Source organism: Thamnophis sirtalis, unplaced genomic scaffold (assembly GCF_051295495.1).
Source record: "Thamnophis sirtalis isolate CommonGarterSnake01/CBP01778 unplaced genomic scaffold, rThaSir2_p1.2 scaffold_11, whole genome shotgun sequence".
Lineage (NCBI taxonomy): Eukaryota > Metazoa > Chordata > Lepidosauria > Squamata > Natricidae > Thamnophis > Thamnophis sirtalis.
In genome coordinates this window covers 41,802,458-41,830,074 of record NW_028261391.1, presented here as the reverse complement: position 1 = coordinate 41,830,074, position 27,617 = coordinate 41,802,458, and the positions used below count along the sequence as shown (strand labels likewise).

The window sequence follows — 27,617 nt, the reverse complement described above, 5'->3', positions numbered from 1 at the left end:
TTCAAATGGGTCCTGTTTTTCTTCTAATGAAAATATTATGTAATATGTATGTACCATATTTTTAGAGTATAAGACTCACCTTCCCCCCACCCCAAAGAGGTTGAAAATCTGTGTGCGTCTTATACACAGAATACAGCATTTTTGGCCTACTGAAACCCTGCCCCTTTTGCAAAAATGGATGTGCAGAGGGTTTGGGAAGCTTGCAAAGTGCTCTTGGGGGCTGGGGAGGGCAAACATGAGCAAAGAATGGACCATTTTTGCTTGATTTTGCCCCCCTAGCCCCCAGGAGCACTCTACAAGCCTCCCAAAGCCTCCGCATAGCCCCCCTTTTTTGCAAAAAGCAGCCCATTTTTTGCAAAAATAGGCCGTTTTTGGCTCGTTTGGGGGGGCAGCCCCCAGGAGCACTCTAAAAGCCTCCCAAAGCTTTGCATGCCCCCCTTTTTTGCATAAAACAAGGCATACAGAGGGTTTGGGAAACCTGTAGAGTGTAAAAACTTTTTTTTTTAAATTTACCTCTTTAAAATCATGATGCATCTTATACTCCAGTGTGTCTTATAGTGCAAAAAATAAGGTATGTGTGTATATGTATCAGAGGTGGGTTGCTCTTGGTTCGGCCCTGTTTGGCCGAACTGGTAGTGGAATTGAGGCCTAGGTCACAGAACCGGCAGTGACCAAGGCCTGCCATGCCCCCAAACCAGTTCCCTCGCTGCCGCTGGGCCGCTGCCATGTTCTTTTCTAGTGACTGTGTGTGCACAGTTCACTATAAATTGTTCTGCACATGTGCAAAGAACAATTTACAATGAATAGTGCATGCGTGCGCGTTGCAAACCAGTAGTAAAACTGGCAGCAGCCCACCCCTGGTATGTATGTATGTACTGTATGGATATATAGCAATTATTTATTTTATAAACACTGGGTAGAGATATTTCATAGAAAAAAAAATACATCTGAAAAAAATCTATCAGAGTGGCATCAATGGAGTTCCAGGGGAAATTGTAATTCAGGAAACAATTGCATATCTCACCAATTGCTATGGAAACCATAAACAGATTTTTTAGTATTTAATTGTATCCAAATAATATCTTCATAAGCACATTTCTATTTTAGTTGCATTCATTTTCATATTGAGGTGAATAGTTGTAAAAAGGTATATATGGGAAACTTGCAAATTAATTAATTAATTATTATTTTTTACTAATGTTGTAGAGAGTCTGATTAGTAGTTCCCCTTGTACTCAACATTTAGCTTGCTAGTTAAGGATTGAGCTTTTTGTATCTATTTCTTCTTTTATGCTTTTTCATTTCCATTTTTTACTGTTTCAATTTTCTTTTCTGCATCTGGTTAATTTTTTTAATTAAAATAAGACATTTTAAAATGAAGCACACCATGTTTTTTAGATTTTGGGAAGCAGAAAAAGTAAAGTTATGGTTATATGATCAGGTTATATGAAGAAACAATGTGATGGATAGATCACGAGGACTGATCAAAACTGGGAAGGCTTAGATTGACAGAATAGCTCAATTGCCTGGTTTAGGGCCATCTTCACAATATAGAGCAGTTCGTGAGCCTTAAAATCTAATGCTAACTTACATCAACCCCAAATCCTGTTGTGGTGGAATGTAATCTGGATTCCCAGGAAGTAGGGCTGCGTTCCAGAAGGCAAAGTGACAACAAAAGTTTAGGTAGTTTGTTGGGAGACAGAGAGTTAAGACGGTTCTGCCCTAGCAATTCTCAGAATATATCTTTAGTTATGCAAATACTTGTTTAGTTTTGCAAAATTTCTGTCTATAGGTGAGAAATAATATAAGAAACTGTTCCGAAGTAATTCTACATGTCTTTCTTAGCTCTTGGGGGCCCGACATTTATTTCAATATGTTTTGTCTAAAAGCCTCATGGGTTCTATTCACAGAAACACAAGGAAAACCACAGGTTTTCTAACCATGGAATTTTCCGTGAATGAAATCTGATCAGCAGGATAAATTGAACTCTATATCAGTATGAGATTCCTTGCATCCCAAGGTATGGTGTTATGAGCTTGAGCTGTTCTATCATTAAAGACTGAATTACAAAAGATATTACTGTATAGAACTTTGGGATTTTTTCCTATAGTATAAAATAGTTTTAGAAGTATGTTCATGATAACTTCCAACTGAACAGGCTCAGTTGTTTAAGACCCAATTTAATGAAGATATTCCAAATCTATTTCCATTTTTTATGGGGATAACCAATATTTTCCTCATCTTTATTAAAATTGCCTTTTAAGAACAATTTAGCGGATTGAGAATGGGAAGTACCATTATGCAGTTATTTTTTTCTACTTTGAGGTTGGTTCCATTAGTGATAGTGGTAGGGAAAGCTCTAGCCCTAGGCTCTTCTTTATAAAGTGGCTTAGACTCTGTTCTCTTCCTGCTGTCTTAAACATCTGCATGAAACCACTAGATGAGATCATCAACTGACCTCATGGTATAAAATATAATCAGTGCTGCTGGTACATAATTATACATCTTTGTTCTTGATCAACCAAGTCATGCTGTTGGTGGGATTTTTTTTTGGTACTCAGAAGCTGTAGGTAAGGCTTCAGCACAACCCCAGCAAGATTAAGTAGTTATGGCCTTTGGGGTCTCCTTCCATCATTACAGTTGGTTCACAATATGTGGGTTGTTTGCAAACCTCTATGTTCCTATTGAGTTTATTCCTAAAGGAATAAGGGCTTGGAATAAAGCAACAAAGGCAGTTTGATGGACAGTGCAGAATAACTATATAATACCATAACTCCATGAGCTGCACTGGACCCAAGAGGCTTCTGGGTGCAATTCAGAGTGCTGCTTGTCACCTATAAAATCTTCCATGGCATGTAATTATCCAGCGGATCACCAATCTCCAATTTTCTCTGCTCATCCCATTAGATCTGGCATACTACGGGCAAGCTTCAGATCCCTTTATTCTATCCTCTTTGTTATGGCAACTGCTGTCCAAAACAGTGTTTCCCCTGCAATTTGGATGGCCCCCCCAATTCCATTAGTCTTTAGAAAGACTTTAAACACAGGATTCTTCCTCAAGGTGCTGAGGCCATAAACCTAGTTGAATCAGACTTTATGACTGAATGAGATACCTTGCTTTTTGTAGGCCTTGGCACTTTGTATACTCTTTAGTGGTTTTTATAGGTTTTACTTTAGCTTTTAAGTTGAATTTGTTAACAACAAGTGAGAGTAAAATGGGTTACCATATAAAATGAATAAATGAATAAACATTTATTTGTTTGCAATTTCATTAGTAAATAACTAGAGACCTATATATAAAACAAAGGCAACTTTGTTCCAGTTTATTTTATAGCATAGGAGAGTCAACATCTGAAAAATAGCAATTTAAAATGCATTTTTGGATGTTTGCCCAAATCTTACCCAGCCTGTTTGCAATTCCAGTCTTTACAGTATCCACACAGAGGTGACTTATGCGATTTTCATGTTCGGGTTTCGCCAGTACAACAGTCCTGATGTTCCAGAGAGTATGGGTTGCTATCTAATTTTTTAAAAAAGTAAAAATCAGCTGCCGTACACCTCCATTAAATCTCGGTATCTGAACTATAAAAACTAGGGAGTCCTATATATAACCCTTCTCCAATAACTTATATTGAGTTTGTTTTATTGTTGTCATGATCAGAATTCTAATGAGAACCAATTATATACAGAAACAATATACTGAACAGAAGCAGAAAGCTGAAGAGGTGTTAACACTATATTTTCTATACATATTTTTCATTTAAGAATGGTGGAATGAATCCAGGGGTGGGTTCCTGCCAGTTCTAACCTCTTCTATAGAAGAGGTTCCACAAATCTACAGTGCTGTTTAGAACCGGTTCCAGCTCCCTCCCCCTGCCTGTCCGCACGTCATCAAGATGAAGAACGAGAGGAGGAATTCTGGAAGTTGAAGTCCACAAGTCTTAAAGCTGTCAAGTTTGAACACCCCTGGGGTTTTTTTTCTAAAGGGTTAGGGGTGCAAGGGTCTTGTAACTTGACAGCTTTAAGACTTGCGTGCTTCAAATGCCAGAGTTTCTGAGCCAACATTTTGGTTGCTAAGCAAGAGCATTGTTAAGTGAGTTTCACCCCATTTTACAAGTTGGCCACGCCCACCCAGTCACATGAATGGCAAGCCACTCCCTCCAGTCACATGGCCAGCAAGCCACTCCCACAAAGTAGGCCACACCTACAGAGGAGGTTCTAAAAAATTTTTGAAACCCACCACTGAATGAATCTAACTACATAGTCCCACTATTATAATGGAGATGTTTTAACTAACGTTGTAGCTGAATGATAAAAGCAATTTTATCATACTATAGTATAGTATCTTGCTGTTTGTGTATTGGTAGTCCTTGCCTTGCAACATTTCATTTAGTGACCATTTAACATTACAACAGCAGTGAAAAAAGTGATTTATGACCATTTTTCACACTCACGACCACTGCAAGTGATCAAAATTCAAATGCTTAGTAACTGATTCATATTTATAATGGTTGCAGTGTCCTGGGGCTATGTAATCATCTTTTTCATCCTTCTGACAAGCAAAGTCAATGAGGAAGCCAGATTCACTTAACAACCATATTACCATGATTCACTAACTGTGATTCACTTACCAACTGTGGCAAGTAAGTTCATAAAATTGGGCAAAATTACCTTAATAACTGTTTCACTTAGCAGCATAAATTTTGGGCTCAATTGTAAGTCAAGGACTACCTGTATTAAAAACAGGCTGTGTTTGTTAGGTTATGTTATCTAACTAGGCAATTTGAAGAATATGAAGTCTAGTGTCCAACCACAATTTGAAACATTAATAAAAATTCTTACCACTTTGAAGCTGATACTGGTAATCTCCTGTAAGGAATGCCTTAGAATCTCTTGCCATTCTTTTTCCCCCAAGGAGTCTTCCTGTGTTCCAATCACATATATGTCATGTGGAATATAGTCAGCTGTCTCATCACGGGTTTTACCCTGTCCCTTGGAGAGAAACCAGGAACTGATCTTCTTTGGTGGAGGAGCATCACCTTGATTAGCAAATCCCAAACCAAAATGAGGATAAGAAACTACCATAATAATGAATCTAGTTCAATCTTTACTAGGGTAGAACAACCTTCTTTGAAGCTAGTGCTGGTTCACTTTTAAGTCATAGGTTTTCTGCCTCTGAAGACCACCGATTGCAAAGTGGACTAAGTTTAGTAAAAAATCCATGAAACTGAGTTCTCCAGTTTACTATATTAAATAAAGTAAGTTGCATTAAAGCTACCTAAACCCCAGCCAAGTTGGAGGCTTTAAAAAGTAACTAAAAATCAAACCACACAAAAAAAAATCATTTTCTCACTATGAATTAGTAGTGCTCAGTGGCTGCAAAATGGGGCAAGAGGATCACAGATTAATAGATTATATTGTGCAACTTTCCTATTAAAAGACTTATTATAGCCCTATTTGATAACTTTCAGGTATTAAAACTGGAACAAACACGGCCTTATTTTCCCATCCAGTAGACCCTGAAGAAATATACTGTATGTAAAATCCCATTTGATTATGGACGTAACCATATATAGAACTATTTATTTATTGCCTTATTCTACCTTTATTGTTGTTGAACAGGGTACCCGGCATCTCCCAGCAGATAGTTTCATAATTAAATAAAAGGTAAAGGGAGGAGAATCAACCAGCTTTTATAAAATTTGCAGTTCTGACAGAAAACTACACTGTAGATTATTTTATTTTGCTATCCAATTTTAAAACAAATAAAGAACAAATAGGAGGAAATAAGCCCACAAAGCTGTGGAGAAGCTGATTACTCTGCCATGTAAAAGAAGAGTAGGGGATCATCTATATGTTACATGCATTCACTTTAAAGCAATTGAGCAATATAACAATGAGGTGGCTGGAAAATCTATCACAGGGATGTAGAAAATAATTTTATCACAGATTCTGTTTTAAGCATTCTGCTTTCAGTACATTCCATACCAGCACAAATGTTAGCAATAGCCAAAGTCTAGATAGCATTTGTTACTTCCCATTCAAAAATATCCACAAACATGCACAGGCACACACTTCTGAAAAGAAAGTATACTATTCTCTAAAGAACAGTTCAATAACTGTGTTATTGACACTGGGAAAAGAAGCTGCATTAGGGAATAGTACATTATCAGAGAAGTGTGATGTGAATTACCGAAAATATTTTCTGGCAATTTATATTAACATCTACATAAAGTAACAGAAGCTTTAAAGAAAGGCTCAATACAGTTAAGTCAGGAACCATTATATCTATCTATATCTGTCTGTCTGTCTGTCTGTCTGTCTGTCTGTCTGTCTGTCTCTCTCTCCCTCCCTCCCTCCCTCCCTCCCTAGATACATACATACATACATACATACATACATACATACATACATACATACATACATATGTTTTCTGAGGTTTTCGCGGGTGTTAGTATGTAGGTCTTTGGTTGTTCGGGCTTTCTCCCGTGTAAAATTGGAAGTGTCTTGGCGACGTTTTGACGAAGTCTCATTCGTCATCTTCAGGCTTCGTGCTTCCAGGAGCAATGTGAGATCTCAGCTGTTCCTTCCTTTTAACTGCCAGTGGGGGTTTGAGCTGATTGGGTGGGAGCTTGGCTGTGCTCTGATTGGGTGGAGGTGTGTTCTGCTTGGTTGGGGGTTTGTGTTTCATGTAAGGATACCCCCTATTTAAAAGAAACCCCCACTAAAATCCAGGACAGAGAACAAGAAAACCGAAAAGCCCTCCTCCCATACATAAAAGGCACTACAGACAGAATCAGCAAAATCCTCCACAAACACAACATCAAGACAGCATTCTGCACTAACCGAAAAATATCCACAATCCTAAGAAACCCCAAAGACAAAATTGAGTTAGAAAATCAAGGAGTATATGAAATCAAGGAGTATATGAAATCCCATGCCCCACCTGCCCCACCACATACATCGGACAAACCAACAGAAGAATAAGTGCACGCATTGAAGAACAGAAAAACGCAATCAGAAAAGAGGACTTCTTCCCTGGTCCATCACCTTAAAGCCACAGGACATAAAATTGACTTCAAAAAGACCAGAACTATTGTCAAGGCTGAACATTTTAACAACAGAATAATCAGAGAAGCCATTGAGATAGAAAAACGCCCAAACAGCATGAACAGGTGGGACGATACCTCCTGCCTGCCAGTCATTTGGAAGCCTGCCCTTATTGATAAACGAGTCCCTAACATGATGAATGACACCAGGCCCACACTCACAAGAGCCACACAGGATGTCACCACCAAACATCCACAAAGAAAGCAGACAAAAACCCACACTGATCCATTAGCCACTTTAAACCCCTCCTATCCTTACATGAAACACAAACCCCCAACCAATCAGAACACACCTCCACCCAATCAGAACACAGCCAAGCTCTGACCCAATCAGCTCCAACCCCCACTGGCAGTTAAAAGGAATAAACAGCTGAGATCTCACATTGCTCCTGGAAGCATGAAGCCTGAAGATGACGAATGAGACTTTGTCAAAATGTCGCCAAGACACTTCCAATTTTACACGGGAGAAAACCCGAACAACCAAAGACCTACATCTACATCTACATCTACATCTACATCTACATCTACATCTACATCTACATCTACATCTACATCTACATCTACATCTACATCTACATCTACATCTATCTATCTATCTATCTATCTATCTATCTATCTATCTATCTATCTATCTATCTATCTATCTATCTTCAGGCTGGGTTTTGGGCTTAAAGTGAAATTGGAGCTGCCGTCTTTCTTGGGGGGTGGGGTGGAGTGCTGGCTTTGTTTCAGTAAGTGGAATGATTGGTTGTGTGGTTGTATCATGATTGGTAGATTGGTGCTGATTGGTGCTGGCTGTGTGTCTATTGTTGTTTTGTGTTGTAATGGCTTGGGTGGTGGGTGGGGCTCGTTTGTTGACTAGGGCTGGTTTCCAGATGTCTGGTAGGCAGGAAGTATCATCATGTTTATTCATGTTGTGGGGGTGTTTCTTTATTTCGATAGCTTCCATAATTATTCTCTTGTTGAAATGTTCTGTTTTGGAGATTAACCTGGTTTCTTCAAAATTAATTTCATGTCCTGTAGCTTTAAGGTGCTAGAAAAGGGAGGAAGTTTTTTCTTTTTTTCTTACTGTGTTCGTATGTTCTGTGATGCGTGCATTTATTTTCCTGTTCGTTTGTCCTATGTATGTTGCAGGACAGATTTTGCATGGTATTTCGTAGACTCCTTGGTTTTCTAGCTAGATTTTGTCTTTGGAGTTTCTTAAGATGTTGGCTATTTTTTGGTCAGTGTTGAAGTCTGTCTTGATATTGTGTTTGTGGAGAATTTTGCTGATTTTATCTGTGGTGCCTTTGATGTAAGGGAGGAGGGCGATGCCGTTGTCTGTTCTGTATCTTGTTTTTTGAGGGGAGTCTCCCTTTGGATTAGGTTGGTAATTGTTTCTATTTGGAATCCGTTGGAGATTAATACATTTGTGAGAGTGTGTAATTCAGTTTTCAGGTGGTCTTTGTTGGCTAGGCGTTTGGTTCTAGAGATGAGGGTCTTGGCTACAGAGTTTATCTGTGCAGGGGGGTGATGGGATTGTGCGTTTAAGTAGCGGTTGGTGTGTGTTTTTTTCCGGTAGATGGTGTGTCCTAGGGAGCCATTGGGTTTTTTTGTAGATTAGGATGTCCAGAAAGGGAAGTTGGTTGTTTGCTTCTATTTCCATTGTGAATTGTATTTTGGGGTATAGGCTGTTGAGATGTGTGAGGAAGTTGTCCAGTTTTTCTTTCCCGTGTGGCTAAATAATGAAAGTGTCATCAACATATCTAAGGCAGAGTTTGGGTTTGGGTTCAAATTTATCTAAGGCGTTAGTTTCAAAATGTTCCATGCATAAGTTTGCGATGACGGGTGAGAGGGGTGATCCCATGGGTGCTCCTTCCATCTGTTTGTAACTTTGTCCATTATGGATGAAGTATGTGTTGTGTTTGTTCTGTCAAGGCTTCTTTTATAGGCACATGGGTGAAGACAGATATGACATCGAAACTCACAAGTAGGCCGCTGGGTTGTAGGTTTTGTTTCTTTATTGTTTCTATGAAGTGGAGTGAGTTTTGTACGTGTGAGGTGATGGATTCTGCGTAGGGTTGGAGTTGTTTGGTGAGGAATTTGGCAAGATTCTGTAGAGGTGAGCCTATGGAGCTGACTATGGAACTGAGTGGTGTTCCTTCTTTGTGTATCTTGGGGAGGCCATAGAGTTTGGGGCATCTGGAAGATTTCTCTCTGGGTCACATATTGTATATATATAAATAAATAGAAAATTTTCAAGTTTTTTTAAAAAAAGAATCTCTAATAAACTTGCCAGATCAGAATATTGCTGTACTAAGGCAGACAATAAAATGGATGCACCTCAAATTATCACAGGTTGCTAGTTATCATTTTCTGATAGAATATCAGACTATCTGACCCAGAGACCTGTCCTATCTCCCTTTCCCCATTGGAAACTCATCCTTTTCCTCTTTTTTTTTGTTAAGACAGTAATTTGTATACAGAAGCTAGGACATAAATTTGAAATGTATACCCATATTCCAGGTCCCAATGAAGACAGTGATCATGTCAGGCTCTGATTGTTCCGAATGTTTGTTCTTCATTTGCTGTAGAAGCTGGCAGAAGCCTTCTCTTTTCTGAAAAACGGAGGAGTAAAAGAACAAAAGAAAAAATAAACATTATAACTAATTCAGTGTTATTGATCAAAGAGCCCCTTTGTTTCTTATATGTAAGCTGAAAAAATGCTTTCACAATGACATGTGTCAATAGAAAGTTTCAACCGAAGCAGCAACTTGTAAGTGATCTCTTTGATTTGGTAACATTTCAATCAGTAAGACTATTTTTAATTATTTAGAATCTGGAGAAAATGCTAAACACAGAAATGTTTAGATCAGTTCAAACCCTTCCTTAATTTTGCTTCTGTCATGGTATAATAGCATGGTATAATTCAAAAAAATTTCAGTAAACTGCCGAGATAAAACATTTGATTTTGTTGTCTTTAATTTATTAGAATTTTAATCCAAATTAGTCAGTTTCTTGCATTCATAAATAGAACAGGTATTGAGATAATATTATTTTTTATGGTATTTTTTAATGAAATGTTCTCTAGATGTACTTGGCATTTCTTTCCATGGATAACAAAATTTTTAAAAAAATGTGAGTTCATATTTTCTGTTTTGAGTGGGCATAAACAGAAAAAGAGAAAGATTATATTATATCACTTTAAAAAAAAACAATAGTTGAAGTACAATCCACTTAGAAGCCAATAATGGGATAGTCAGTCATACTGGGATGCCATAGGTTAGATTACCATAAACCCTGTTCAAGCAATAAGCACACCCATAGATCTCCATACACAATGAGTATGAATAGTTCCTTTCCTAAAACAATGTAGAGATATCATAGAGAGCTTATCTTAATGGATAAATGTGTGCAATAGGAGGCTTTTAAGACATGCAAAAAATGCATCCATTTGAACTGATGGTGTTCTGGTAGAATAGAGTCCCAGCACAAATACAGAAACCTTTATTATTCATAGGCACATGTTGCAGATATGATTGCCGATTCACTGACATCACAGTCTGAGTGCAAAAGTGGGAAGGGCTCCTCTTACTTATCTTGGACTATATGAGAAAATATAGTGCCTGATTATAGTGCTTGAGACAATAGGAGTCTGGCCCTCCAGTTCTGATGAAAAGAGTCAGGTGATGGGGGCATCCAGATGAAGATAACAAAATGACTTTCTCAGTTTCAGGATTCATGGAATGACCTCCACAGGGAGACAGACCTTGAATCCAATGCAATGTCCACAGTGCAAGCAAAAAGATTCTTCTTTTTCCCAGGGATTTATTATGTACTGTTTTAAGCGTTCATGTGATATCATAATAGCAGCATTTATTTATTGAGTCCATTTATATCTTAAGTATCTTTCCTTCAGGGGCAAACATGTCTTTAAATTTTGTCCTTATATATATGCTTGTATTAACTGGTTTTAAATAGTTTTAAAAACCACCCAGAGAACTATAGCAATGGGAAGATAACTATTAATACACTATGAAGTATTTATAGCAACCATTCTTAATTTGGATATATATGGCAATTCAGGTTATGTCTTATACCTATGGAGAAAGATAGGTATCTTTTTTAGAGAAAATATATAATCTCCTTAAAAACTGGATTTGATTCAGTGTTTAAGATTAATTGGAATTCGTTCTACTGTCCAACTGAGCACATTTCCATAAGAACGAAACAAGTTACTAGTGACTACGCTGAGTTGGCTATGTAAAACTTTTAATTATTACCCTGCATTCTAAGTATAATTTACCCAAACAATTTGGAGGATGGAAACCCCCTGGATTGTTTTATAAGAAATACATAAACATTCATTCTTTGCCAATAGAAAATAAGTCTGGAACAAGGAACTGATATTTAAACAAATTCAAGTCAATAGCTTGAAGTAACTTGATCAAGTGACCTTCCCTGTATATATTTAACATGAGCCTGAATCAAGATGAGCAGGAAAACAAGGTTAACATATCAAATAATAGACATCTGGGCATACCTGGGAATGTCCTTTACTGCTAGGTATCCTGACCATTCTGACACTATTTATCTCCAGTGGCTGCTTAACAATCCATAACTACAGTGCAGGTGGCCACATTCTGTGCAGCAGCACTGCGGATTCATCACTAACATGTGTCTTCTCCACCATAGTGATATTATATAACAACTGTGTCAAACCCTTTGCACTGCTTAGTCACTTCCTTTAAGCATTGAACCTACAATGGGCCACACAGTTTGGGGATTGTAACAATCTTATAGTCAGACATGTATAATTGACACTGGATTTTATTATAGATTTTAGTTGTTATTTATTATTTTACACTATAATTTTTAAGTGTATATACACTGAGTGCTTTTATTTGTTCTGGTCACTGGTCTAAGACTGTAATAATAAATTGTTATTGTTGTTTTATTCAGAAGTGTCAAGAATATGTTTATTCCATATTCTATTTAATATCATCTGTATGACTTGCCAGTATGTGGTACCTACCACATAATTCTGAAGTTATATTGTTTATTGTTCATTAATTTAATTGAACATCCACTTTATTTTAGTATTTCCTGAATACCTCTCCCATAGGCCTTCAGATCTATCTTGAGGAGTTTTTGTGTATTTATTTATTGTGCATACACAATAAAATGCAGTTGCAACAGCATCCTATCTAATGTACACAGATATGTCAGAGTTAAGTTGTCTCGACCTCTTAAACAATTATACTGAGCATTCTTCTCTTCTGGTTCACAGTTTATTTTCTTTGTTTCTGATAATCCAAGCTGAACAGCTAGAGATAATATTTATTTATCATCAAATACATCCCTTGAAAACCTCTATAAATTGTCTCAGTACCAATTTCTGTAACAGAAAGAAGGAATATTTTTTAAATAAATAAATGCATCATTTTGCATTTGTAATTAATAAAAAAAATGCCATAAAATAAATAGTAATGTTTCTGCTATGTTAAAACACTCAGAAGGGAGCATTTTACCTTAGAATCAGCAAAGACATATTCTTTCCTTTGTGCTTTTTCTTTTTCTGTCTCTAGTACAATGACCAGCTTGTTAGGAAACTTCTGAGACTTGATGAGCTGTAGGACTAAACAGGAGAAAAACTAAGTCAATCTTAGAAATTTTGAAACCAAAAGAGCCAATGCTAACAATATGTCTTCCTTCTCAGAACTTGACTTGCACAATCCAATCGTACTGGACTATGAAAGGCATTTAAAAAATTGACAGTGACTCAGAACTAAGCCTCAGGTGCAAATCTATTGTGGTTTCGAAACCTCATCACGCTGGAATAACTTCTGCTCATTAAACTATAGGATTGCCTAAGTAGGAGAACTCTTGATTGAGTCGTATGTCTCACACAGACATACAACATGCATGTGTCAATTCACCATTTCGTAAAAAGATATGAGATTGTCACAGAAGTCAGCATTGATGATTAGGAAAGCTAATGATGTGCATTTCTTTTACAACCAGCAGAAACTAAAATCAAATCTAAACTCCAATTAAAGGAACAATTCACATTAGAAGAGAACCATGTTAGTAGGGATGTAGCTGTTGATGTGATTTCGCTGACATGGAAAATATCTCGCATGCAATAATTCTCCATTTTGCATCCCAAGTTAAATGTTAAACATATCATTTATTAGAGCAAGATATTTGTAGAGCTTAATCTTGATAATTTAAAAATGAGTATAGAGGATGTAATTAGTGACAGTACTCAAAGTGGTTGACTTAGATTTGGGTACATTGAGGCAACTGGTTTAATGTGCTTTTCTACAGTTTAGGAAGCAACAGAAAGTATACCAGCATAAATATGCCATATGCCTACTGCTGATTTCTGCTCTGTTTCTTTTAACAGTTTAGTGTGGAACAATTTAAGATGCCCAGGCAATGGATCCTTCTTCCCTGTGGATCTGGTGCTGGGGATCAAGAGCCTTGCCCAATTCTGGTTCAACCTGACCCTGCCAAACAATGTATCTATCAGTTATAGTATTTTTTCCTACACAGGTTACCATATGACAGGCAAGTTTAACTGAGTGGAAATTTTCTGCTACACAGACCCCAACCCCCAATGCACCATCACCACAGTTGCTGTTGAAACACTGTACTTACATAGTCTGTATATTACATAGGTGGAAAGCATCATTTTGGTGGAAAGGTGGAAAAGAAAATTCTAAAGACTTTAAAGTTAGAAACTTTAAATATAGACAACAGTACTGTTGTCCTTTGTGGGTGACCAGACAACCTGTCAAGTTGCCAGGGCAAATTATCACTTTGAAAGCAATAAAAGCTTACAAACTTTAATAAAACAGCAATTTTACTTGTTGTAGGAGTGCTACCTCAATCACAATTGCTAAAATAGATTTTAAAAAAGACTGAACTAAACATATTGTATAGATTCTCCTACTTGAGCAAGGGAATTGGACTAGAAGGTCCCTTCCAGCTCTATTCTATTGTACATTGTGCTATTACCCAGATCAGATAAAAATAAGTTATAGGTAGTGGAACACCACATTATATTACTTACTGATTGCAATAATATTAATTATTGTATGTTGGCTTCTTAGTTATACTCCAGCATACTTTATGCAAGAGTTATTTTTAAAAAACCTGTCAATTGTCCATTTGTGTACTAAAAGTGCCTGCTATCTTCCCTCACCGGAAGATATGTAGTCTGCTACAATGCAGCCGGAGCTGAAATGCTACTGTTCTAAAGTACGTAAATAGCATTACATACAAAGGCCTGAAGCTTTTAATGTTTCCTCCTGTTGTATGATTCATATTTTAATTAATGAATCTATATTGAGTAAGAGTTGTAAAACATAACAGATATAAAACATATGTGCAGTGAGGAGTACTACTTTTGGTAATGTTTACTTCCTACATAAATTAGAAGATAATGTAAAAGCCAGATCTGGGCTTTATCCAATTCCTGTTGACCTTCCTAAGGAAATCTCTGGAATCTCTTCTCCTTGAGCAGCTGTGAAGATGAAAGATATGCAGATTCTGAAAATAAACCTCTTTTCTGGCTAGACTATCCTGTGTAAAAATGTAAACGGTTTCAGAATTTATGATTCTGAATCATCATTCATTGATTTTGGTGACTATACATGCATGCATTTTAATTCTTGTATTATTTCAATTGTTTTTACATTTCTAATTTTGTTCACTGCCTAGAGTCGTGGGTGGCCAAACAAATCACGCAATCAATACAAGAACAATTTTGTATTGCAGCTCTCCTCTGGAACAAAGGCTTTTGGTCCTGAGGAAGGAAGAGCATTATCATGGGTCCCAAGAATAAGAAAAGCTGCTTTAAAGCATTTTTTGTTCTGGGAAGCATCACATGGAATATTGTAAATAAAGTAGAAAATAGTAGACAGATATGTTCAGTATTGAAATGCATGTGGATTAAAGGTAATCAAATTGAGAACAATTAAATGAAGCATCATTTATGAAAACACTAAGGGAAACTGTATATATTCTTGATTTGATTTTTCTGCTGGCAAAACGTTTGAACTAATGGTAAAAAATTGGAATCAATATATCAATGAAATATCTCAAAACTGCATGTTTGTCTCCCTTCAAAAATACCTTAAGGATAATAACACTTTTACATTGTGCTTTATTATCCAGAACAATTCAATGTTTTGTTTAAACAACCTTGGTACATGATCTCTTTTCAATTAAAATGAAGAATGATTCTCAGTTACTTATTTCAACTTCAACAATTTCTTATTTTATTTAAAAAGTCCACATGCTCTCTCAGTAGGCTTTGGAACACTCCAAATGTTCTATTTATGTAAGTCTTCTCCAGTCTTGTGGAGTTAGTATATTGACTACTAACAAGTTCTTAGCTGTTGGTTTTGTAACTGAGACTTCCAGTAGTTTTGCTAACTGTATTCCATTTCTAATTTGTGCAATAACCAATGTTCTTGAAGGATTAGGCAGTTACTAAAATAAATCTAAAACTTCAGGGGGGGAGTTCCATAACAATAAGAGCATAAAATGCAAACAAAACTGGAAAATAAAGATTGATCTAAAATAAGTCCTTTGCTTATTAATGGCAATACAATCCTGGATCATTACCCCAAGAGGTTCCATGTAAGATAAAATAACACTGAGACTAAAATTGAGTCCCAAGCAAATACCACAAAGCAGAACTATAATCTCCCACTATTCCCTTCTAGAAACACCTTTTTTCACTCTGTGTCAATTACTCTGATGCTATGTTACTTACTGCAGAAAATCACTGAGGAGAGCAGAATGATTCAGCTTTTAATAACCTTACTTAGTCCAGCATGATAGAGTTAAGCAGCACTAATTGGTGTTAACTTTGAAATTTTTATTTACTCTTATGTTACCAATCTCCTTTCAATTTTCTTTTTATTATTTGGCCTTTTTTGCCTTTTCATTTGTTTCTGTTTGTTTTAAACAGTTAAATAAATTAAATGAGACCATAATTGATAGTATTATGCTGAAAGATCTGAAAGAACCTATAGGCATCTACGCTTCGTTTTTTTCTGATGAAAGGTCATTTCATAGGCCAATCAAAGCACTTTCTGTCCCAAAGCTCAGCCTAAAACCGGACGGAAGAGGATCTATAAGTGCCAAACAACAGGGTACAGAAAGCTGTTCTCATCACTACCAGCCTAACCCTTGTTTATTTCAAAAATATTTTGCTTAATAAACTCAGCTACATAATAAAATTTAACCATGATTAAAAATGTATGTCCCAACTTTGGCCATAACAATGACCAGGTGTTCTCTCTGAACTGCAGTAACCCAGTCCCTGTTTGGTAGATCTTCCATCCTCTTTTCCCCTTCTAGCCAAGCCAGGAAAGCACATACCACCATTTCCCTCTTCTCTGGGCATAACTTTTGTGTTGGCAATAAAGAAATGGCCTCTCTCTGCTGAACCTGCTAAACAAGCAAAGAATCTACTTTTCATTATTTCCTGTTTGTGCTGATGGGAGGAGGACATAAGGTTGTCTCTCAGCAGGCAGCCCACTACACCAGTAGGGAATGGCCAAGGAAAATGGGGAAGGCATACCTGCCAGAATGCACACCGCTATTTGCAATTGAGGCATTTGCCTAAGATATACAGCAAACTCTTTGCTTGCTAGTACCAGCAAAGAGGGGAAATCTACACTTGGCACTGAGGAGCAAAATACTGTTTGATCATCTTCAAAGCAACTATGGGCTGGGCTGATAATCCTACTCTTTCGAAATGAAAAGTAGGCTATTCTTGCATTAGGGCAAACAAGAAAGGTAGATCAGCCCTAAAAAGATCTATTGTTAGGCACAAACAACCAGAGCAATACATGTAGAGTTTAAACCAGCTGCTTCATTGTTCTATGCCACTTTCACAGGAATCTTCCCAGACTGGCAGATATGCCTGGGAAAGGCTAGATATGGTTCAAAGACCTTGCCTCCTTGCGTTTATGAATCCATGCTAATTCCTCATTTGATCCCTCCTCCTGACTGAGATGGGTGCTCTCCAACATCTACTAGGCAAATTAAAAAAACTCCATTAAACAAACATATATGTCTGTCAAACCAACAATAAAATAACAGCTGAACATAAAATAAGAATTTAGATACTGTATTGGTTGTTAGAACACTCTAAATTATATGTTCATGTCACAAACTGATTGCTCCATATCAGTTCCTCTAATGTTCTTTCTAGAACAAAATTCTTCATAGTTCACGATTCACTTGCTCTCATGCTTCATTTGAACCTTTAAATAAAATAGAGAAGTAGGAACTAGGAACTAACTTCAGCCTCCCTGTTGTACCATATTATTTCTTTTCATGAAGGTTTAAAATACTGTACATTCGACCTCCTTCCTATGCTTCTATGATGAAACAGCAATCAGAAGTAGGAAGTACCCTACAGTTTCTCTTTAAAGCTAGCTCTTAAATAATGCCACAGTAAGTTTATTTCTTTATCACCTGCAGTTTTAGTCTGATTACCTAAATAAAATTATCATCACCACCAATCAAAATAATCAATCTTCTTTCTTTGAAGGCACAAAATGTAACAACTATTTATGATGAAAGCAGACTTCCTTCTGAACTGCTAAGGCATTTCATGTATAAAATTTCACTTTCAGGTTTGTACGCCCATGTCTATTGCTCAATCAAAACACTATCTGAACATGTTTGCTACAAAAGTATCAGAAAGCTACAGTGTAACCTCTGCAGTCATATATTTGCATATTCAAATTTTATGTCTGAAGCAAATCTGAAAAAAACGTAATTCCACATACTCTTGTTCCCAGGTGAGCAAAAGTACTGAGTGAATGCAAATGGGACAAGTGATTTACCCACTTACTTTTTTTGTGGGTGTAGAATTTATCTTCAGGACCATCCTTAGCTTTCTTAATAATAAGTTTTCCCATCTCAACATCAACTTTAAGATGAATCTTGGAAGAAATCCCAAGGCAATCTGCTTTCACCTATGAGAACAGAAGAAATGTTATTTATATATAGTTTCCATATTACATGGCTAACTTGCAGAGGCATAACATAGAAGTTTAGAACATAGAGCATAGAATAATAAAGTTGGAAGGGACTTTGGAGGTCTTCTAGTCCAATGTCCTGCTCAAGCAGGAGACCCTATAACTGAAATGTTAAATGATTGTCCAATCGCTTTTTGAAAGCCTCTAGTGATGGAGCATGCACATCTTCTAAAAGCAAGCAGTTCCATTGATTGATTGCTTTCACTATTAGGAATTTTTTTCTTAGTTCTAGGTTGCTTCTCTCCTTGGTTAGTTTCCATCATTTCTCATCTTGCCTTTTGGTGCTTTGAAAATGAGTTTGATTCCCCTCATCTTTGTGGGAGCCCCTCATATATTGCAACACTGCTGTCATGTCTCCCTTACATCTTCTTTTCATTAGACATAACCAATTCCTGTAACCGTCCGTCATATCTTTTAACCTCCAGCCCCTGATTATTCTTGTTGCTCTTCTCTGTAATCTTTCCTGAGTCTCAAAGTTTTTTTAAAATATTGTATTTTGTTTTTCATATTGGCCAGAACTGGATCCAGTATTCCAAGGGTGGTCTTACTAAGGCTTTGTAAAGCGGTACTGGAACCTCAAGTGATCTTGATGCTATCCCTCTAATGCTATCATTATATTAATTGTACAGTGATTTTATTAATGTTATATTAGGCATTTCTTCAGAGAGTATGTGTTGCCTTTGCACTGTATCACTTTCAGTATGAACATGGTTTATTTTTTTTAATAGGCGAGAGCATTGTAGCAAGTATTTTAAGTAGTTGTCTATGTGACAAGATAATACTTAAAATTCACCTCAAAGGTAACAGGAGGGATAAGTGAACGTCGATGTGTTGGATCAGGCCCCTCAATCAATACTCTTTTCACCTGTAAAAATATAAGAATAAATAGTTCTACCTGACAATCTCAAACTTCAACAGAAGGAGACTTTAGGAGATTTAGGAACACTTTATTGTAAACTGTACAATAGATTACACTTATTATAAATAAGCTGACCGATTTAGCTATGACAATGGTCAGTGAAATGAAAAGGGGGAAAAAACCGTTCTAACTTCTTTTGAGCTCCAGACTGTAACTGTATGAAGTTCAATTTTCATATAATAAAGTAATGAATGCTTATCTACAATTTCTAGTCTTCAGCATCTCTAAGGACCTTAAATGCATATGACACATAACCAGGTTATTTTCCGAATTAATTTTTAGTTCACACAACAGGAACAAACTTCTAAATAAATAACTGGCAATTGGCAATTTGGCACATAAGTTGTTAGGAAGATTACAGATCTCAATTCCTATGTAGTATAAAAACAATGGGACATTTTAAAAAACCAAGTATTAAAAACAAACAAAAGTATTTAAATAAGAAGATATAGTACATCTAAAGATTAAGTGGCAGCCAGAGAGATATCTAGAATTCACTGTACCTTATCCTCTAGGGAAGAAAGCAAACTTGTCAATTGAACCAATTTTGTACGATTGACATCAAACGATGGCTGGTAAGAGTGTCATAGAAAAAGAAAAGTATAAGAACTAAAGAAATACCATTTTCTCAATAAGTCTGGCATTTTATCATCTGTGTATATATTTCAGAAAACATTGTAAACGTATATTATCCCACTGAGATATCAGTAGTTTGAATATCAGACTAGAATGGAATTGAATTTGCTTAACTGAAAGGTTAAGCACAAAAGAACCATTTCAAATCGAGTGCTTTAATGAGAAGAAGTTGCAAATGATGGAAAGTGATCTTGTAATTATGGGTCTAGAGCTAAGCCGTGCAGACAAAATAGTAACATTATACGGTTGCAAGTAAGATTTTCCAGGGCTTCAGACACAAAAGAACTTTAGATGCTTCATTTATCAGGGTGGGCGGAAAGAAAGTATTTCCAGCAGAAACAGGAAGAGGTGAGCATATGAAATGGTGAAGCTATTTTATATATACCAAGACAGTCTATTTGGGCAGATAGTTGTGGACCATTCTAGAACTGTCTGTATCAGTTTTCTTCAAACTGAATCACATTGTAACTCCCAGAATAGCTAGCTTCCACTAAACTACAGGCCATCATCTTCAGCAACAATGAAAAATATACCATTCAGAGATGGAATAACTAACCTGCAGTGCTGGGTCATTGACCAAAAATTTATTAAGATGAGAGAAAATAGTAGTGCTATAGATCATTCACCTATAAGTTTAAAACAGTTAAATTCTTCCATCATGCTAAGTATTTCCAGACAGTGTGAATGTGGGAATAAGTGTCTAGAGTTTCATACTTTAATATTAACATTTTAAAATTGGCTGAGTAGAAAACTGCAATCTAATGCAGGTCTTTTAATATTAGTGTTAGGGGACAATGGCTAGGTACACATCCCATACTATCAAATTATTATCAACACATGATAATAATGAAGATACGAGGTTATCAATCCATGACACCTTGTGATTAGGTTATCCATATCCAGGAAGCATTCTAGCTGACATTGCAATCTAATATAGAAAAGAGGCTAATGACATTAAAATCATTGCATACTTCTCCATACCATGATCTATCTGCTCCTGAAGAATGAATGCAGCTCCTACCTATTTCTAGATTACTGGTAGGTAGCCCATATGAAACATAATACAATTAAGAAACAAATTGGGGGCGGGGGGAAAGCTAAGAAGAATGCTTTGCTAACTATTGCCATATATTATGCAACCCCTCCTCTTTAAGTTCATATGGATTCTGAGACATATATTGCCAATTCCATGAAATCATACCTGAGAATGTCGATGGGTACCCGGGGAAAGTTGATCAAACACCATCTGTATAGATTCCAGAGAAGGTAACGTCCGAGACAACTCACTGAAATGCAAAAGGCACATATATAAAGACTTCATTTTTATAACAATTTGGTTATGCAGTAATACATTAGAATTCTCCAATATTGTCCTCTCTAAATCCATTAGGATGACAGATTCCAAAATTGTCCAGTCAACCAGCAAATGGCTATGAAAGAGTATAAGATGCTTTACCAGTTTTCAAATAGCTTCAAACTTCCATAATCTAACAACATATTCTGCATTTCTTTTTGGTTCAGCTGCAATTTGGTTGAAAGTAAGCAACATTGGCTTAGTTAAGTGGAGGTTTAGCTTGGTTGTATGGCCTATGGCCTTTGCTTCTGCATTGGACAAGATTCCTCCCTCAGCCTTACTCTTATTTCTTAAGCTTTAGCACATGTAATGCTGGTCTAATGATTTTGAATCCCCATGGTAAGAGCTCAGGCCAAAGGAGCAATGACTTCTAACTAGGTAGTCAAGAATTTATATAAATATTTATAAACAGATTTCCCAAACTGCTGATATTGAAATATGCCTACAAATGAACATGTGATTACTTGAAGAGTCCTTTGCAGAGTCCTGTAAGTAGTTTCTTCAGCTGAGGGAGATTCCACGAGCCCAGTTGTACATTTTCAATATCATTAGTTATATGAACTCTCAGATAATCTTGGATAAGTTTGAGATGCTCTTCTGGAACACTGTGGAAGAAAGAAACAGCTTGAAAACCAAATCAAGTATTAAGTTTATGTATCTAACTTTGGGCAAATGGGAGAAAAAGTCCTTGATGAGAGGGAATTACAACAGTTTTGTATAGCTCCTATTTCAATTTTTTACTAGTAAGGAATAAAAGTAGGAGAGAGACAAACGGCAAGAATTGTGTCAGAAAGGAGCCCTGCTGACAAGGAGGGGCAATATGTGGCTCTCTAGATGTTTTAGATTGCCAATTGCTATTTTGTCAATAATGTAGGATGATGGGACATTTAGTCCCATAACATCTAGAAGAGCTGGATCAGATGCTGTCTATTAATGATTTAAAAATTAATTTTCAAAAGACTGATAAGCTCAGGGCAAAACACAAGCTAACTATGTACATTTAAACAATTATAGAGCAGCATCTATCTTTTGCTTTCAAAGTGCTTCAGTAATACTAATAAAGACGATTAGTACAATTATTCCATTGCTAAAGTTAGTTTAAGAGGAGCTTGTCTAAGCCTCCTTATACATTTACAGAAGGAACCCAAATTAAAGAACTCCCTGATTTGAACTAGTGTGATTTGAGTGTGTTATTCTGAACAATTTTGGAAGTAAAAGGGTGGGGTGGAGGAAGGATAGAATCATCTAAGCTTTCTCCCAAGGAAGCGCATATAAGATTGCAACCAAAGGCATACATTTTCTTTCATCAGTTTTTTTGTTTGCTGATAAATCGTGCAAGAATAGTTTGTTTTACCAAAGGAGGAAGGCTTTCTTCCTGTCTACCACCCACACAAAACCAAACCTCCTAACCTTTTCCTGAGAGAACATCCAGCCAGCAAATTTGCTGCTATCTATAAGATAATTTTTCACCCCACCCTCCTGTCAAGTGGGACCACCCTTTTGAGTTATTTGCTTCTAATATGATCACTAAAATTGCTGGATTCTTAATCATTTTAGAAATGAACAGAAAATGGATCATTTCCAGTTTCCATTTCTGCTATCACTGCAGAAGTACAAGCAGAAACATTTACCTAGTAAAAATTGGTCTTCTATTTTTATAAAATACCACTTAGTAACAGAAAAGCATAAGAACAGTCTGGTTGTATCAGCCAAGACTCATTTTTGATTCTCACAACGCATAACCAAATGGGGTACTTCTAAGCAAGATGTGGAGACAAACTCTTCCTAAGCTGTTGTTTCCCTGTATAGAGAGTACAGCCCTGATGGACAGAAGGAAGGAAGATCTGTTACCAAGGCAACAACCAGATAAACATGAGTTGAGCCCAGAGCAAGAGAGATTTATGAAGATGCTCCTCTCCCCTATTCACATGAAAATAAAAGAGGCTGAAGAGGCCGAACAGTCAAACTTGCATGGTTCTGTGTTACTATAGCTGTTCTAATAAAAGTAGCTTTAGGCCCACACTGTGCCTGTTTATACATTTGATATATGTATAAGGCTGGCATCCTGCATTCTGGAATTATGTTGCCCCAACATCCATTCCTCAAGACCAAAATATCATAAAGATGTGACTTATGTGAATTTATTCAATTTTAACATCACCTCTATTAAAACCATTCAATTGTATGGCTGTCCCTATGTTGTATAGTAATGACTTTCACTGATTAATTATATGCTGTGTGAAGAGCTGCTTCCTTCCTTCCTGCTAAAAACTCTTTCCAAACAACTTTGCTTGTTGGCTCTGGTCTTTGAGTATTTTTCTTGTCTGTTTTTTTCAGTCCCATGCATGACTTTATATACCCCAGTTACATCTCCTCTCAAGTGATTTTTTTCTGAACTAAAGAGTCACAAGCATTCTGACCTTTTTCATATGGAAAGTGTTCTGCACTCCCCTCCCCCCATTACATCTATTATATTTTGTGAAGTACCCAACCAGACTTGGGCATAGTACTCTGGATGAAGATGTAGCGTACATTTGTCTAAGGAGATTATGATGTTGGAATTTTCAGTTTAAATCCCTCTTCTTATTACCATAGCATGACATTTGCCTTTTCCACAGCTGTCACAGAATGAGCTGACATCTTCATTGAGCTACATCCTGACTAGTTTAAAACAGCTTGGACACCATCAATGTTTATATAATGTTAAAAGTTTTGCCTCATGTTATTTTTCACTTATAATTTGACTTCCATCTGCCATTTCATGCATTTTAAAAAGATGCTTATGAAATTGCCTACAATTGCTTTTGGCTTTTATCACTCTGCATAGTATTATGTGCAAACTTACACAATTTGCTGCTTGTCTATAAGTCAAGATAATTTAAGAACAATTTTAAAGCTTATATTTTAGGCACTCAATTTCTTACTTTTTCCACAAACAAAATTGTCCACTTATTCCTATTCATTGCTTTCTGCTTTTTAACCAAGTAGCAATTCAATAAAAATAGTATATCTTATCTTACAACTGATAAATTTAGACACTTGTACCCATGTTGATGAGCCATAAAAACTTAATAAAGCAAGATCTGGATATTTCTCCAGCATGACTTCTTCTCTGTGCCTAGTTATTCATTCTTTGATTGCTACTTGGACTAATTTGTCTGGAACAGATGTTAAACTCACGTGTCAGATTTCCCAGACCTCCCTTTTTAAAAAATCTTGTATTCCATGGATTATCATCTGGTCTTCTGCATTGAGTTAGATTTAAGGGATCAGTTACATCTTTAAGAACTCTTGGTGGGGTGCCAGAAGTGAGTTAGTACAAAAAATGTCCTAGAATTTTTGTGTCTTGGAGCGAAGGGAAGGACGCGACAAGAAAGTATGAGGAAGTGACTTTATTCAGCTCATAGTAAACTGCGATTCAACGTGGCGTGGTTCGCGCCAAACATTTATACCCCCGGGTTTGAACGAGGAGCCAATGGGGCGTCGAGTAGCTCGACCAATCAGGGTGAAGATTGAACCGGCTCCGCCCGGGAACCAATCAGGAAAGGAGTCCTTTATTCACGCGTTCGTATTTCCCGCGCTAGTATTCAACACCCCTCCCCCCCCAGTCAAAGAGTTCTTTTAGGAAGGGCAAACATAGTCTTGTAGGTAGGCGGGACGGTGGCGTTCTCGTCCCGATCTTCGTGGCTCCCCGGCGGCCGTCGTCGGGGGGGAAGCCGCCGGTGGAGGCGTGTCTGTGGTGGGGCGGTGAACCTGCGGTGCGGCCCCATGAGAGAGCGCTGGCCCCGGGCCCCGTGCCCGAAGTCCATCTGTCCGGGGCGGTGTTTCCGTGGCGGCCGGAGTGTCCGGTAGCGGCTCCGTGCAGTCCGGTAGGGGTGTAGGTTCAGAGTCTCGATAAGGGGTTCGAGGAAGGGAATAGCCGGGTGAGGTGCGCCTGTCCGGAAAGTTCGCATCGGCTTGTCTCCCGTTCCCCGGTTGGAAACGGTCCGTAGGGAAAAGAGTCAACGAAGGTGGCTCCGGCTGAGAGCGGGTGTCTGAGGGACTTGGGCCGTCTGTTTCCGCGGGAAGGCGACGCCTTAATTGGTCCACGTGGCGCCTCCATTGTATTCCGTCGGCCAGGCCGACCCTGAAGGAACAGGGGCCAGTCAGGGCTGTGATGGTTGCGGGAACCCACCGTGGATCCCCAGAAAAAGAGCGGGCCCATACAGGATCCCCTAACTTAAACGCGTGGGAAGGGAGGGCCCCCAGGTTGCTCGGCAGATCCCCTGCGTAAAGTGGATGGAGCCTGTCTAGGGGTGTTCGCAATCTCCTACCCATCAAGAGCTCCGCGGGACTTTTATTAGTCGTTGGGCAGGGTATGGAGTGCTGGCTCAAGAGGTAAGCCGCCACTCTTTCTTGCCAGTCGCCCTGGCCCATGCGGCCCAAGGCTTCTTTCGCTGAGCGAACTGCGCGCTCCGCCCGGCCATTACTAGCTGGGTGATAGGGGGCTGTGGCCGCGTGTCTGATTCCTTGCTCGGCCAGGAATTCTTGGAACGTGGTGGAGGTAAACTGGGGCCCGTTATCGGAAACTATCACATCCGGTAACCCATGGGTAGCGAACATCTTACGCAAGGCCCTCACTGTACTCTCCGCTGTGGTGGAGGTCATGATTACCAGCTCCACCCACTTAGAGTAAGCATCTACCACTATCATAAAGTTTCGGCCGTGAAAGGGACCGGCGAAATCAATATGTAAACGGGACCATGGGCCTCTAGGGATTTCCCACTCGCGAGGGGCGGCTGTGGGGGGATTCGGCCTAGAATTTTGGCATATTCTACATCGGCCTACATAATCTGCGATTTCGGAATCTAGCAAGGGCCACCACACATAGCTACGGGCTAACGCTTTCATTCGCGCTATGCCTGGGTGGTTTTTATGGAGTGCAGGCAGGATTCGTGCCCGCAGGGCTGTGGGGATCACTACCCTATCCCCCCAGACAAGACACCCCCCGTGCAGGGCGAGTTCGGCTTGTCGCACTTTAAATGGACGGAATTCTTCCGCTACCTTTTCCGTGGGCCACCCCCTCAAAACCCATGAAGCAACCTGAGATAGGACGGGGTCAGCCTTTGTGCAGGCTGCAACGTCCGCGGCCGAGACGGGGAGGTCGGATTCGGCGATGGACAGAACAGAGAGCGCGGGCACGTGGGCTGTGTCCGTCTCTGGCAGAGGGCAACGGCTTAGAGCGTCTGCGTGCCCTAGCTGTTTGCCCGGACGGTATAACAGCGTATACGAATACGCTGTTAGGAACTCCGTCCACCGAGTCATGCGGGGGGACAAAATGGGGGGAGTTGGCTTGTCGCCCGCCAGTAGCCCCAGGAGGGGCTTGTGATCCGTGACCAGGGTGAAATTCCTACCGTAGAGGTAGTCATGGAACCGCTTAATGCCGGAGACTGCAGCCAGGGCCTCTTTATCGATTTGGCTGTAGTTCCGCTCCGTGGAGGAGAGTGTCCGGGAATAGAAAGCTATGGGGGCTTCTGAGCCGTTCGGGAGGATGTGGCTCAGGACCGCCCCTACGCCATAGGGGGAGGCGTCGCAAGTCAGAATTAGAGGCATCCTATCGCTGTACTGGATTAGGACTGCCGATGAAGTTAAAATATCCTTTATAGCCGCGAACGCGTGTGCTTCACGGCTACCCCATTTCCAGGCCGCTGACCGGTCCAGTAGTCGGTGTAGCGGCTCAGCTAGTGACGCCTTGTGGGGGATAAAAGGGGCGTAGAAGTTTAAAAGCCCCAGGAAGGCCTGTAATTCCGCCCTAGAGGTGGGTGCGGGTGCGTTTTTGATGGCGGCAACTTTGGAAGGAGTGGGGTGGATGCCTTGCGCATCAATGAGGAACCCCAAGAATTCGACTTTAGGAACAGCAATTTCGCATTTGCTGCGCTTTAATTTCAGTCCTGCCTCCCTAAAACGTGTGAGGACCTCCCGCAGTGTTTTCAGGAGTTCCGAGTGACTGGGGGCTGCGACCAGGACGTCGTCGAAGTAGGGAACGACGCCTGGGAGCCCATGGAGCAACCGCTCCATGAGGCTCTGGAAAATCCCAGGGGCGACCGAGACGCCGAATTGTAGGCGGCGGCAACGGAAGGCCCCACGGTGGGTGACGATGGTCTGGGCTGTAGCCGCATCGTCGTCTACGGGAAGCTGCTGGTAGGCCTGTGCCATGTCTAGCTTGGCGAAAATGCGGCCCTGTCCTAAAGAGTGGAGTAGGTGCTGCACTACGGGAACCGGATACGGGTTTGCCTGCAGGGCCAAATTGATGGTCGACTTGTAGTCGGCACATATCCTCACCGATCCGTCGGGTTTGACCGGGAGGACTATGGGGGTTTCCCAACGGGCGTGATCTACGGGCTCGAGTACCCCCTGCTCGATAAGTTTATCCAGTTCAGCGTCTACCTTTGCTCTCAATGCGAAAGGGACCCTGCGTGCCTTCAGCCTAACGGGAGCGACCTGGGGATCAAGGCAGAGGGAAATGGGGGTGCCCTTGTAACAACCCAATCTCCCATCGAACACATCCGC

General features: G+C 39.1%; 1 protein-coding gene across 1 annotated transcript in view; it reads right to left on the bottom strand.

Annotated features, from left to right (window-relative positions):
- INPP5D (inositol polyphosphate-5-phosphatase D) overlaps positions 1-27,617 on the bottom strand; it is an 85,374-nt gene that overhangs the window by 26,227 nt on the left and 31,530 nt on the right. Inside the window, exons 5-13 of the mRNA XM_087725652.1 lie at positions 21,533-21,673; positions 20,916-21,000; positions 19,582-19,650; positions 18,953-19,024; positions 17,973-18,096; positions 12,619-12,725; positions 9,603-9,705; positions 4,842-5,038; positions 3,402-3,519 (exon numbers count right to left, since the gene is read on the bottom strand). Coding sequence (XP_087581778.1) covers positions 3,402-3,519; positions 4,842-5,038; positions 9,603-9,705; positions 12,619-12,725; positions 17,973-18,096; positions 18,953-19,024; positions 19,582-19,650; positions 20,916-21,000; positions 21,533-21,673 — 1,016 coding nt within the window. The remainder of the gene's footprint in view (positions 1-3,401; positions 3,520-4,841; positions 5,039-9,602; positions 9,706-12,618; positions 12,726-17,972; positions 18,097-18,952; positions 19,025-19,581; positions 19,651-20,915; positions 21,001-21,532; positions 21,674-27,617) is intronic.